Raw genomic sequence first — 15323 nt, 5'->3', positions numbered from 1 at the left:
TAACATCCATAACTGCTTTAGAAAGAGGTGTGTCTTGAATGGTTACATTATCCGCCATGCTGCCAGGTTTAGGGTCCTGAGTTGGCTGTGCAGCATCTGACTGTCTTGTTGAGTCAATAAGTGAGGAATTTGAGGTAGTGTCCAAGCTGGGCATTGGGACAAGCTCTTTAAGACTGGGTACCAGTGCTGGCAGGGCCAGTCTGGGGCAATCAGAATAATTTTTGGCTTCTCTTGTCTGACCTTGAGGAGTACCTTGGGGAGGAGAGGCGGAGGAGGAAAGGCATATACTGTTAGGTTTTTCCAGCTGAAAGATAGAGCATCCACTTTCCATGCATGCTTGTGATAGGTCCTTGTGCAGAATCTTTGTAGTTGGCAATTGTGAGGAGAAGCAAATAGGTCTATGTCCGGGCATCCCCAGTTCCTTGTTATCATGTTGAAGACTTGTGGGTCCAATTTCCACACGTGGGGATTCATTAGGTATCTGCTTAGTTCATCTGCCAGAGTATTTATCCTTCCTGGCAGGAATTGTGCTTGCAGATGTACTTGGTAAGTCAATGCTGTGTCCCACAAGTTCATGGCTAGTCTGCAGAGGGGGTAGGAATGTGTGCCCCCCCTTGCTTGTTTAAGTACCACATGACTGTGGTATTGTCCATCTTTACCAGTAGTTGTCCTGGATGAAGTAGATCCTTGAAGGCTGTCAGGGCATTTTAAACTGCTAGCATCTCTTTTTGAATGATATGTAGATGCATTTGACTTGTGGACCATGTGCCCTGAATACATCTTCCTGCCATATGTGCCCCCCAGGCATAATCTTTTTCCCCCATCTGTCCAGGGCCCTAGAATCCCTATCAGAGGGTATAGGGTTTTTTTGCAGTGGACGCCTTGACCCCTTTGGGACCCTGAGAGATAGTTTCTGGGTCTGCAGCAGGGTTTTTATAAAGAAATTTATGTGAATCAGGAACCCTGTAGTATCTGTCTGGCTTAACAGGAGGTGGTGGCAAAGAGTCAGGAGACAGTCCGGACTCTGTAAATACATCATCTACAATGTCTAAAACAGGAGGGATAGCAAGGGGCCTGTGCTGAGGTAATAAAAGGAAGTCTCTGAGCCTTTTCTTGGATTCTGAGTAATCTTGGCTCTCCCAGTGGAAATGCTCCCTCATAGTATGCAGGGTTTCCCCAAAAGAATAATCCTCAGGAGGAGAGGCTGAAGGGATAGATTCTTCAGCATCAGAATCCTCATAGGGAGGAAGAGAATATTCCCTGGTCAGAAGAGGAATCAGAGGAAATGGAAACCTGATCTGAAGATGCATATTCTATCTCTTGCCTAAGCCTCTTATCAGGAGGGGGATGGGAACCCCTGATCAAAGTAATTAGGTCTTCGGCCATTTTAAGCATCTGTTTTTTAGGCATGGAGGCCTGTCCTGGAGGATGCTGTACTTGTTTCTTTGTCTTTAGAGCTGCTTTAGTCTTTGCCTTTGAAGCTGAAGTTGGTTTTACATTTAACAGTGTAGGCCTGAAAACACCCTCAGAAGCCGATGCCTGCTCAGCGGCTACGGACCCATCTGAGGGAATACTTTCTGAGTGTCCAATACCTTGAGTTTCCAGCGGCCTAGTTGGCTCAACGTGGGAGTCGGAAGCGGCCTGTGGCTCTGACGTAGCGGGCATCAAGGGCTGCGAAAGCGCCTCACTGAGAACCGGCGAACCGGCGACAGGCCTAGCAGAAGCCTCGTCATCGGTTTTGGACCTCAGGTGCCTGTCCTTTTCTTTGCGCTTTTTATAAACTCCGGTAGTCGGTTGATCCGACGGCATTATATAGTTAAATCTTCTGCCAAAATAATGAAATGCAAAATCGTACTGACGCTTAATAGTGCGTTGGTTAAATCTAGCACAAAACTGACAACTAGCAATGTCGTGGTCAGGGCCTAGGCAAGGAATACAGTAAGAATGAAAATCCTTATGAGGTATTTGCTTGCAACAAGAAATACAATTATTAACTTTTTCTGACATCTGTCTGGAGCAAGAAAAAAGTTTCCCCAATGGGTACTTAGCTTTAATGAAGACTTTGGATCTGAAATTCGAATTTGAAAATCTCAGGAGTCGGCCGACCGGCACTTGCGAACTGCTTTTGCTTTGGGCACCGCGCGGCAAGAAAGAATGAAGAAAATGGCGTCGGCTGCATCTTTTATACCTTTGGTGCACTAACGTCAAGGAGGAGGCGACAGCAACCAACGCCTGACCTAGACTTTGGAACTCAGGCCGACTGCGGGTAGCCTGCCAGCTGGATAACCCAATTGTAATATCTGCAACAGTGAAACACGATGAACATCAAGTAGGTTCAACTGTGAAACAAAAGGACTGATATACTTAGCTTTGTGCAATAAATGCGAATGTTTTTATGTTGGTAAGACGGAGAGACAGTTAAAACAATGCATTTATAAGCACATATACAACATAGGGAAACAAAATCCTACTAACGCCTTAACCAGACATGTCAGTAGCAACCCAGGGCACACTTTTTCATTTGTGGTTATAGAACAACTTCTCACAGACATTTCGGGTGGCCCTTGGTCATTGCTGTTGGAAGAAAAGGAACTTAACTGGCAGCTGGTTTTCAATGCTTTCAGCTACCCAGGAATAAATGACAACTGTAATGTGAAATGTCTTTTAAAAGTTAAATATTTAGAAAGATGATTTTTAACTATAGGTTTACATAGTTACTTATGCATATAAATATTTAAACTTTTTTCTCATATATATATATATATATATATATATATATATATATATATATATATATATTTTTTTTTTTTTTATACATATATTTAAAAGTGTTATGTCTTTTTAACAGAGATGGGAAGTGATGTCATGTATTTTTTACTATTTAAAATATGTAATTTCCTATTTTCCTTGTCTGATGAAGTTTGCTTATTAGTGGTAGACGAAAGCACTAACCATTAAACAGTTTGTTTGTTGGACTTGCTGAGTCTGCCTCTCTTTTTTGTTTTTTTACAACTTATAAAGGAAGAATGGAACAACATATGTATGGCTCCCAAGTATGCAACAAAGTACTTGGAAGTGTTTCCATAGGTATTTTTATACCTCAAGCATATTTCAAAAAACTTTTCCTCAGGTAAATGGCAAATGCTGGAGGTGTGATAGAAAAGAGAGAGGTAACTGGGAACGTGTTTTTTGGGAGTGTGATAAGTCGGTGGATTTCAGAACTACACACCGGAGAGTACTCTGTCAGAAATATTTTTTTTTTTTGGGGGGGGGGGGGCAAATTGCTGTAATTAAAGAAATGACTGTTTTGAGCTTGAATATAAGATCTGAATTCTTTAACACTGAAAGGCCTTATTAAGTTTAATGTTATTGACTGCCAAAAATGCATTTACTTGAAAATGGACATCAAAATCTAAACAAATTGTAAGTAAAACATTGAATATTGTTAAAAAGATAAAATAACTGGAAGTAAGATCATTAGAAGAGGGAAGGGACAAATTTCATAGAAATAAATTAGAAGTTATGTACCTACCATAACGTTCCATGTTAGTTGTCTTCTCTCGCCTTCTTTCTTGCTGGATGGGTTCGGAGCCGATCCTCGGCTCCGACTCGGCACTTGCTAAGCTCGGGAGCTAATTTTACCAGCTCGAGGCAACCCTATATCCCATGATGCAAGGCGGAGATTACTCAGATCTCGTTTGGCAGCTAAAGAAATAGCAGTATTTTCTTCCAACTTAAGAAGAGGAAGAAAATAAGGATACTAAATAACATCATAACCCTCTAGAAAGGATCAACATAATCTAGTGACACTAGGAGTTGAACAGCTAGAAAAAGGTAATAACCTCTTAATAGAAGATGTATAATCTTCCCGGTCTGACCAGGCTAGGAGGATGGAGGGCGGGACGCAAGAAAGAAGGCGAGAGAAGACAACTAACATGGAACGTTATGGTAGGTACATAACTTCTAAATGTTAAGTTGTCAATCTCGCCTTCATTCTTGCTGGATGGGACCGTGTCCCTAGCACCTCTATCCTGGGTGACTCAATGGAACAGACTCTTGAGAACGGTGGAACCAAAATTTGCTCTGTCTCTGGAGACCAAATCTAATTTGTAATGTGAAACAAAGGTATGAGGAGAGGCCCATGTGGCTGCTGCACAAATAGTGTATATTGGAAGTCTAGCTTGAAAGGCTGTAGATGTAGCTAGAGCTCTGGTAGAATGGGCTTTTGGGTTAGAAACCAACTCTTTGCCTCTGAGCTGATAAATGTAAGTGATCACAGAAGACAGCCACCTAGATAAAGTTACCTTAGAAACTGGAAGGCCTTTCCTGTTCTCTGCATAGGATAGAAATAGTTGATCAGATTTCCTAAAAATTTTTGTCTTATCCAAATAATATCTGAGCTGACGGTGAACATCGAGATAATGTAACTTTTGTTCAGCTCTATCAGAATAGTTCGGAAAAAATACTGGAAGATCAATGGATTGATTTAGGTTAGTTTGTGATGCCATCTTTGGTAAGAAAGACGGATTAGTTCTTAGGGATACCCTGTCTTTGTGGAATATTAGATAGGGAGGGCGAACACAGAGAGCATGAAGCTCAGATACTCTTCTGGCAGATGTAATGGCAACTAGAAAAAGTGTCTTCCAAGAAAGCAACTTCAAAGAACAGGCAGCTGCAGGTTCGAACGGGGGAAGAATCAAGGATGTTAAAATTAAATTGAGATCCCACTGTGGTGGGGGGTCTCTAATCGGAGGTTTCAATAAAAAGATACCTCGAAGGAATGCCTTGCAAAGTTTATGTGACATAATGTTGTGGTCCAAAAAGCCTATATGAAAATTTGAAATGGCTGCTAGTTGAACTTTCACTGTGGAAGAAGAGGATCCTGAAAGAAAAATGTCAGCTAGGAAGTCCAATACCGAATGAATTGGAGCAGTATAGGGGTATATGTTCCTAGCTTTTGCAGAGAAAGAGAAACGTCACCATTTACTAGTGTAAATCTTTCTGGTAGAAGATTTTAGGGAAGCTACTATGATATCCCGTACAGGATTAGAAATCATAGGAAGCCTGGCTAAGGATGGAATTGGAGCAACCAAGCAGTGAGGTTGAGAGAGGGTATGGATTGGTGCAGCTGACCCGACTGGTGGGTCACAAGATATGGAACCGGGTCCAGATGCCATGGCTGTACCAAGAGATAATGATGTAGGAACGGAAACCATATCTGTCGAGGCCAATAAGGGGCAATGAGAATCAACTTGGGTCTCAAAGCGGTTGCTTTCTGAATTAGCTGAGGTATCAGCGGAAAAGGTGGAAATGCATAAAGAAGTCCCCGGGGCCAATCTTGGGTTAGAGCGTCTCTGGGGGGATGGCCTGGAAGGGGGAAGAGACAGAAGAAGTCTGGGCATTTGCTGTTTTGAGGTGTAGCGAAAAGGTCGCAGCAAGGAAGACCCCACTTCTGAAAAATCTCTTCCGTCACTGACTGTTTGAGAGACCACTCGTGAGGCATGAGAATAGCTCTGCTCAATCTGTCCGCTATGATGTTGGATTTCCCGGGGATATGCGTTGCTATCAGAAACCGGTGAGAGGAGATTGCCCATTGCCAAAGTCTGAGAGCCTCTCGACACAGTGGATAGGACTTGGTTCCGCCCTGTTTGTTTATATACCACACTACGGACATATTGTCCGTTTGGACTGCAATAGTTCCCAGGGGAAGAAAGTCGCTGAGGGCTTGCAACGTTAAAAGCACTGCTCTCATCTCCAGAACATTTATGTGCAGATGGTACTCGAAAGGTTGCCAAGTGCCATGGACCATTCTGCCCTGATAATGCCCCCCACCCGATCAGGGAGGTGTCCGATGCAACCGTGGCAACCGGGGCAAGAGGAACAAATGGTCTGCCTTGATGGATTTGAGGGGACGATATCCACCAAGTCAGATGACTTTTGCAAGCTGGAGTTACTATGATCTAGTGACGCATGGGAAGTTGTTGAAAGGACCATTGGGTGAATAGTATCCATTGTAGAAGCCGCATGTAAAAGCGGGCGAGGGGAAGAAGTGTTATGGCAGCCGCCATAAGACCCAGTACTTTTAGAGCAAATCTGGCCTGAATTTTTTTGCTGAATAGAATCACTTGGACGTGTCTTTGAATGTCCAAGATCCTTTGGTCTGTCAACCTTGCTGAAAGTTGTACGGTGTCCAATCTTGCGCCTATAAAAGTAATATATTGACAAGGCGACAAGGCAGATTTTTCGAAATTTATAGAAATTCCTAGCCCTCTGCAAGTGTGAATGGTGTCATTTCTGGCTTGGAGAAGCTGATGCCTGGTGGGGGCAGTGAGGAGCCAGTCATCTAGATATGGAAACACCTGGAATCCTTGACGTCTCAGGTGAGCCGTAACCACTGCCATGCATTTGGTGAACATTCTGGGGGCTGTAGTGAGTCCAAAGGGCAGGGCTCTGAATTGGAAGTGACTGGTCCCCAGCCGGAAGCGGAGAAATCTTCTGGAGCGTCTGTGAATTTTTATGTGGTAGTACGCATCCTGAAGATCTATCGAGCACATCCAATTGTCCTTGCCCAGAAAGGGCAGAATGGACTGAAGCGTGACCATCCGAATCTTGATTTCTTTACAAACTTGTTGAGTTTGCTGAGATCTAATATTGGTCTCCAGTCTCCTGTCTTTTTTTGGAACTAAAAAGAACCTTGAGTAGATTCCGGATCCTATTTGGTCTGCTGGGACTGGCTGGATGGCTCTTTTTACTAGCAGTTTTGATATTTCTAGTACTGCTAATTCCCTTAGACCGGGTGGAACATCTGGAAGGGTTCCCTTTTGTTGAATTGGGGTTTGAATAAAGGGAATTTTGTAACCCTCGGATATAATTGACTGTACCCATTTGTCTTGAGAAAGGGAAAGCCAGGCTATTGGGTACAGCGATAGTTTTCCCCCGACTGCCTCCGAAGGCGGACAATCGGGCAACATCTCAGAGATGCTGGAAGGGTTTGTCAGAAAGAGGCTTTCTGCTACCCTGATTCTGCGGACCACCTCTGCCCCTAGGGCAGCGTCTATTATTGTTACCCCCTCTGCCTCTGGGGGTAAACTGACTTCGTGCATCAGGCGTGACTCCTTGAGATTTGCGGAACCACATTTTCCCTCCCTTCTGTCCTTTGGGGTAAGGTCTAGAAGGGGTGGAGAAACGGACTCATACGGCAGAAAGAGTCTTGCCATCTTGTTCGCATCTAGTCAATGTGTCTTTCACTTGAGGACCGAACAAGGTCGAGCCATCAAAGGGGGAGTTTGTGAAAGACGCCTTGAAGGGGTCTGCAAAATTACAAAGCCGCATCCAGGACTGACGCCTTAAAGCCACTCCTGTGCCTGCGGCCCTACTCGCTCCATCGGCTGCATAAGAAATGAGCCGCATGGAGGAGTTAGCAATGGAGTTAAGGATTCCTAGCTGTGAGCTAATCTTATCCTGAGACCCAGCAGCTGACGGATCCTGTAAAACTTCTCCAAACTCTTTAAGAACGTCTCTTTGAAGGCGGGTGAAGTGGCATAAGTAGTTCAGCGATCTCATAGCAAAAGTCGCTGAAGAAAAAATCTGCTTACCGTACCTGTCCATAGTCCTAGAATCTTTATTAGGAGGATGGACAGGTACTGAAGGATCAGCTAATTCCTTCTTGATGGCAGCAGCCACCACCATGGCATCAACTGGGACACCCTTTGTCAAATATTGTCTGTCTTGTGGGGCAGTAATAAATTTTGAAGGTCTCCTAGGGATAGGTTCCGCTGAATCTGGAGCCATCCACGCCTTCTGAGCCACTACCTCCATGAGAGGGTCGAAAGGCGGAGACACCCAGGAGGTGGAGGGTCGAGATCCGAATGCCTCCAGGTATACTGACTCGTCCTCGGAGGGATTAAGGGAAGGCCAGTTCCCCCTCTGTTTCAGGATTTCAAGGATGTCTGAAAATGAGACATCCTCAGAGGAGGACCTTGGGGATCCCTCCGACTCATCCAAGTCAGTATCTGATGTAGTAGACTCAGGGGAGTCTAAATGTTTCCTCTTACATGTCCTCTTACGCGGGGGTTCCCCTGATGGATCAGGAAAAGCCTCGGAAGAGGAAGATATTCCCAATGGGGAAACCTGAGGCGTTGGATCTCTGGGTCCGGGAGCAAGACAGTGGGAAGAGACATCAGCAGGCACTGTAGTGGGAGGAGCTGATGGAACTGTCCATTGACTAAGCCCAGGGGCTAGTACACTCCTCATCACCTCGAAGGCTCCCCCGTCAGAGAGACCAGAAAGTTCGCTCTCCGAAGAGATAGGAACCCCAGGCCTCACCGAGAGGGAAGGCTCCGAGGCAGATGTTGGGGCCGAGCTCACCAACGCCGAAGCTCCGAGAGGGAGAACGGGGTCGGACAAGGGTCCGATGCCACTCGCCCCCTCGGAGCCGACGAGAGAGACTAGATGCCCGGATCCCTCCAATGAAGGTCTCAAGGAGGAAATCAGAGCCGAGGACGACGGAGCCGAAAGGGGTGGTATCGGCTCCGAAGTCACAACGGTACCGGTTCCGAGGAGCTCCGGCTCCGAACTCTGTAAGAGAGTCGGAGGAGGAATGCTCGGTGGATGTGATATAGCTACCATCTGTAGAGATGGGCTATGGAGTATTTGGGCCGATGCCTGAGACTTTAATAGTCTACTCACCACTCTCTCAAGGTCGTGATCAGATAGCCTGGATGACCGAGAAGATCGGCTCCGATGGCTCCGCTCCGAGAGCAAAGGTGATCTCGGAGCCGAATGTATGGATTCCACTGAAGGGGATCGAGATCTCTTCTTTGAGATCAATGGAGCCATCGGAGCCGAAGATACGTCGGCTCCAGCCAGAGCCGGCACTGAGTGTCTGGATCTGGTAGTATCAGCGCCGGATGGAGCCGATACTGAGACTGGCATGGAAAGATCGGCTCTGGCCGGAGCCGATCTCGAGCCTGGTGAGGAAGGACCTGAAGCCGACGGCTTGGAAGCTTGAGCCAAAGGCTTAACAGGCTTCGAGGGCTTCCCCGGCACCGACTTAGTCTGGGAGCTCTCGGGCTTTAATAAACCCCTTAATATGAGTTTATTTTTTCGTTCCTGCAGGACTCTTGGGCTGAAAGCATGACAAATAACACAAGAGTCCTGCAGGTGCGAAGGTCCCAGGCAATAAACACAAGAAGTGTGACTGTCTGTCAGAGACATCTTCTGACAGCACGAGTCACACTTCTTGAAGCCTGAGACCTTAGTGTCCTTCGACATAACTGTGTCGATGAACAACAGTAACACAATCACACACAAAAAACACTCAGTCCAACAATTTTAAATTAATTAAATTAAATTACATTAACCAGGGAAAACACACAGTCACACACAAACAATCCCTGACAGGAAAAATTTAGGGAGGGGAAGGCCTAAGGCCTGACTAGGGACAAGGGAATATTTAGTCAAAAAGAAGGGAACACTGACGGGAATAGGGCTAAGGTGAGTCGATAATTGACAAAAATATAATATTTATATATAAAATTAAAGGGGGGTAGACTAAAAGTCTCTGAAAAGTTCACTCACCAAGAGCTGGTAAAAGAAGGCACCACATTAGCGAAGCGGCAAACGAGATCTGGGTAATCTCCGCCTTGCATCATGGGATAAAGGGTTGCCTCGAGCTGGTAAAATTAGCTCTCGAGCTTAGCAAGTGCCGAGTCGGAGCCGAGGATTGGCTCCGAACCCATCCAGCAAGAATGAAGGCGAGATTGACAACTTAACATTGGATGTTATACAAACAATATTTGCAGAATAATGTTCAGGAGGAGTGATGTTTAAGAGAAGGCAGGAATTGCTCAAATCATGTAATGTTAGACTGTATTGTTATAAAGAAAGAAAACATATGCAATGTATAATGCATGAAAAAACATTACTATTTGTTTTCTTTTTTGTTCATGTAAAGCCCCCATGTCTGAAGTAATAAATTAATAAAGGTGTTTAAAATTTGGACACAAATAAGGTGTACTGAAGAGCAACATTTTTTTTTCTGGTAATACATGACTTATGATGAATTTACTCTGAATTCAATTTGCTATCTTAGAATGTCAACAGTATCTGTAAAGATTACTGGGGTCTATGTTTTAGCACCTCTATTTTATCCATAAAAAGTGTGTAGTTACTTTCTCATAAGGCAACATTCTAGTCAGAAACTCAGAACCGCATTAACTATAAACTTAACAGTCAGTAAGGCCTTAATGTTCAGACTTTTAACAATATAATAGAACTTTTAACAGAAGCTTAGACTGGCATAACAACACATTCCCTCTTTCACTCTCCTTCTTTCTGTCTTTCTCCCAGACAGCTAAACTACAGCCTGTTTAGTGTACTAACTGTGTACATCTATACATTCTAACTCTGTAACTTTTTCTCTTGGTTAGTACCTGCCTTTTTCAGCAATGTGAACTGGACAGTGTTACTGATTCATATTTTCTGCTGACCAAAACATCTATCTTGCAAACATTTCTTGTTTAACAGACAGATTACAAATGATAACGTCTTGTTTTTCTTCTCTGAATTCGACTAATCTCACTACACATCTCTTGCATTGTGATGTACTGACAAGTTACCCTCTCTGCTAAATGAACACTAACTCTAATGTAATGTACGAAACGCGCACACACACACACACACACACACACACACACACACACACACACACACACACACACACACACACACACACAGTGCCTGTCGCTGCAGTGCAGTCTCAGGTGCACATTTTTCCCACATTAGCATTTTTCACGTTTTCTTTTTTAGCCAATTGGAAATAAAGGTTCTACCTTTCTAGACACAAGTAGGTATTAAAGCACTGTATTTAACATCAACCACTTAATAACTTCTAATGAAGGACACATGGTAGCTCAAAAGCTCAACTAATTACAAAACCTATGTTGGGACAATAAACAGCATTACCTCATGTCTGGGGTCCAGTGTATTTTGTGTTTTGTGTTTATGGACCAACACAGCATTTCTTTATTTTTTACACACAAAACATGATTTACAAAGAAATGTCAAGTAATTTATCTACAGAAGAAAATATTCATCAAAAATTGAAAAAATATTAACGTACCATGCACCCTTACAAAATATTCTTTGTCATCATCACCTGCTGGGCTGGATGCTAAACATGTATATCTGCCTGTGTCCTCAACCTAGAAATAAATAAAATAAGTGTAATCTTGCAAAACTGAATTTGCAAACATATGTTAAATACAATTTATTCATTCAGAAAGAATTACAACTATCAAATGTACATATCTGGGTAACACAATATCTTCTTCTTCTTAGGTAATGAACTGCTTATGAAGGGAAACAAACCTGTTATTGTATACAACAAAGATTTATGTTTAAAGAATTTACTAGAAAGACGGAAGGAATGTAACACAAAAGGTGGGATGAAGAAGTGTGGTTATTGCCCACAATGTCAATACATTCTCGAAGGGGAGATAGACAGTTTAGGTTTTAGTAGAATCACTTTAAAACACAAGTTTAATTGCTACAGTAAGACCGCCATATGTTAATGCTGTGGGCATTTTTATATCGGCAAGACCAAAAATACTTTCAAAAAAGGTATTTACCAACACATACACAATATACAAAAAGGTTATATGAACAATGCCCTAGCCAAGCATATACACGAATACCCAGGACATTCGTTCAGATTCTCAGCCATAGGCCAGTTTGACAACTCAAGGGGTGGGCCCACAGACTTATTCCTGGAATATAGGGAATTATTGTGGCAGTTGAGGGTTAAAGCCATCCAACCCCCTGACCCAGATGAAATCATATCCATTTCTAGTATTCTTAAATTAAAAGCTGATTTTCATATATAAAATATTTCAAGTAGAGAACCTTATGGGAAGGTACCAAGTTGGGGTACTTATGCAATCAAAATGAATGTGTGTATCAATTTATGTAAGGTTTGGACCTGTCCTGGCGTAGTTATTTACTTATTTTATTCACACATGTATTTACCCCTGTCTTTATTCATTAATTCCTGTAATTCATAGATGTCGTGTAGAGAAGGAAGACAATTTACTATTTAATAACATATGAGAGTTTAGTTATAAGCATAACAAACACTTCTTCATTATGTTTTAATTTTTTAAAAAAGTTCATAGAAATGTGATTTTTATTAATTTGGTCATGTGACTAGTTTTGCATATAAAAGGAAATTGTCATGAGCACAATTTTATTCTCAGGAAGTCAAGAGTGTACTGCCGACGAAAGCACTAAATAAAGTCAACTGTCTGAAGTCTTCTCAACCCAGTGCCTTGTTCTTCTTAGGTAATGACTCCTTATGAAATGTATTTCCATGTACTGAATTGGTGTCATTGTAACTCAGTAGTTAGAAGCGCAGAAGTCAGCCTAACAACATCCTGCACCATAATCCTCATGCACACAGAACCTCATAAATATTGACAAACGTGTGTACTATGGTTCACAGCAGTCAGAGATCTGATCTGAATGCGATATAACCATCATTTAATGGCCAGCCATCATAGACAATGTACTATAGAAGTGATGTGATGCCATCTGCAGTACAAACTACACAGCTATATTCAGCATTAGTCAAAACCAAGTATCACTGTCATAGCAGTGACAACTCAGTGCATATTGTAAAATGTTTCTAAGGAAAGCCTAAGCAAGATTGTCAGAGATTCAACCTCCACCTCTCTTCCGTCTTTGAGAACCCCAAGGTGTTCCCCCACCAGTTTAGCAACTTTCATCCCACCCATTTTATATACGCAATCCTTTTATATCTAAAGGGAATTTGTACCATTTTCTGCACCATTTCAGCCTTTTGAATGATTTTTCAAATCAATTACATTCTTTTCTGTGATAAAACCATTCTTGAAATATTACATTATAGCAGCATCTTCCATGTTGCTCAATCTTCCTGCTTCTATATTTTTATATCCTAATATTTGTGTCCCAATTTCACTTAATTTCCAACAAAAATATCTTTAGCACTGCTTACACTGATTTAGTGATATACATCTATATCTATATATCTATCTACATATATATAATATATATATATATATATATATATATATATATATATATATATATATATATATATATATGTATATACATACATACATACAGTGGATATAAAAAGCTTACACACCCCTGTTAAAATTCCAGGTTTTTGTGATATAAAAAATGAGATCACAATAAATTATTTCAAAACTTTTCCCACCTTTAATGTGACTTAGAACCTGTACAATTCAATTGAAAAACAAATCTGCTAAGGGAAAAAATATAAAAAATAAAAAATGTACAATACTCTGGTTGTATAAGTGTGCATACCCTTAAACTAATACGTTGTTGTGTGTGCACACCCTTAAAGTAATACTTTGTTGAAGCACCTTTGATTTAATTACAGCATTCAGTCTTCTTGGGTACACACCTGACATCAATTAAAGAGACTCTGATTAACCCCAAATAAAGTTCAGCTGTCCTAGTAGGATTTTCCTGACATTTACGCAGTTGCCTGCTACAGCAAAAAGCCATGGTTCACAGAGAGCTTACAAAGCATCAAAGGGATCACATTGTTGAAAGGTATCAGTCAGGAGAAAGGTACAAAGAAAATTTCCACAGCATTGGATATACCATGGAACACAGTGAAAACAGTCATCAAAAAGTGGAGAAAATATGGGACAACGGTGATGTTGCAAAGAACTGGATGTCCCTCCAAAATCGATGAAAAGACAACATGAAAACTGGTCAGGGAGGCTGTCAAGAGACCTACAGCAGCACTGAAGGAACTGCAGAAATTTCTGGCAAGTACTGGTTGTGTACTACATGTGACAGCAATCTCCCATATTCTCCATATGTCTGGGCTATGAGGTAGGGTTGCAAGACGGAAGCCTTTTCTTGCACAGAAAAACATCTAAGCCTGGCTAAAATTTGCAAAATAATACATCAAGTCTCCCAAAAACATGTGGGAGAATGTGTTATGGTCTGATGAGACCAAGGTTGAACTTTCTGGCCACAATTCCAAAAGGCATGTTTGACCCAAAAACAACACTTCGCATCATCAAAAGAACACCATCCCCACTGTGAAGCATGGTGGTGGCAGTATCATACTTTGGGGTTGCTTTTCTTCAGCTGGAACTGGGGCTTTAGTCAAGGTGGAGGGAATTATGAACAGTTCCAAATACCAGTCACATTTGGCCCAAAACTTCAAGCGTCTGCTAGAAAGCTGAAGAAGAAGAGGAATTTCACCTTTCAACATGACAATGACCCCAAGCATACATCCAAATCAACAAAAGAATGGTTTCACCAGAAGAAAATTAAAGTTTTGATTGACCCTGCCAGAGCCCAGACCTAAATCCAATAGAAAATCTGTGGAGTGACCTGAAGAGGGCTGTGCACAAGATATGCCCTCACAATCTGAAAGATTTGGAGCACTTTTCCAAGGAAGAGTGGGCAAATATTGCCAAGTCAAGATGTGCCATGCTGACAGACTCCTAACCAAGAAGACTGAATGCTGCAATTAAATCAAAAGGTGCTTCAACAAAGTATTACTTTAAGGGTGTGCATACACAACAAAGTATTAGTTTAAGGGTGTGCACACTTATTCAACCAGCTTATTGTATGTTTTTTACATTTTATATTTTTTCCCCTAACAGATTTGTTTTTCAATTGAATTGTATAGGTTCTAAGTCACATTAAACGTGGGAAAAGTTTTGAAAAGATTTATTGTGGTCTCATTTTTTTATATCACAAAACCTGGCATTTTAACAGGGGTGTATAAACTTTTTATATCTAATATATATATATATATATATATATATATATATATATATATATATATATATAGGTTTACTATCAGAATTTCAAAATGAACTCCGTCGACTGTACTATTGTCGAACACGGAAGTTCGAAAAAGGTAATATCGATGACAAAAAAACAACCTAGGAACGGGTTTTAACATGGGTCAAGACAGGGGAGATGTTTGTAGTTCGGAATAACACTGAACACCTATCTCAACCCATGTTAAAACCCGTTCCTAGGTTGTTTTTTTTGTCATCGATATTACCGTTTTCAAACTTCCGTGTTCGACAATAGTACAGTCGATGGAGTTCATTTCGAAATTCTAACAGTAATCCTATATATATATATATATATATATATATATATATGTATATTCTACTGATCAATCTTTTGCATTCTTCTCAGTCCTCTTTTAACCCCCGTTGCCTAAGCATTAGTCTTCAGTGATGAATTAGCCTATTCATTTCCTATATGGTGCAATATGA

The 15323-nt window shown here is 41.7% G+C and overlaps 1 protein-coding gene across 1 annotated transcript in view; it reads right to left on the bottom strand.

Moving 5' to 3' along the window:
* Positions 1-15323, bottom strand: part of HMCN1 (hemicentin 1) — a 5606893-nt gene that overhangs the window by 1107163 nt on the left and 4484407 nt on the right. The window contains exon 70 of the mRNA XM_044085314.1: positions 11123-11204. Coding sequence (XP_043941249.1) covers positions 11123-11204 — 82 coding nt within the window. The remainder of the gene's footprint in view (positions 1-11122; positions 11205-15323) is intronic.

Source organism: Protopterus annectens, chromosome 10.part0 (genome assembly GCF_019279795.1).
Source record: "Protopterus annectens isolate FY-2018-M chromosome 10.part0, PAN1.0, whole genome shotgun sequence".
Classification (NCBI taxonomy): domain Eukaryota; kingdom Metazoa; phylum Chordata; order Ceratodontiformes; family Protopteridae; genus Protopterus; species Protopterus annectens.
The sequence above is the reverse complement of the archived record's forward strand: the minus strand, read 5'-3'. Positions and strand labels throughout refer to the sequence as shown.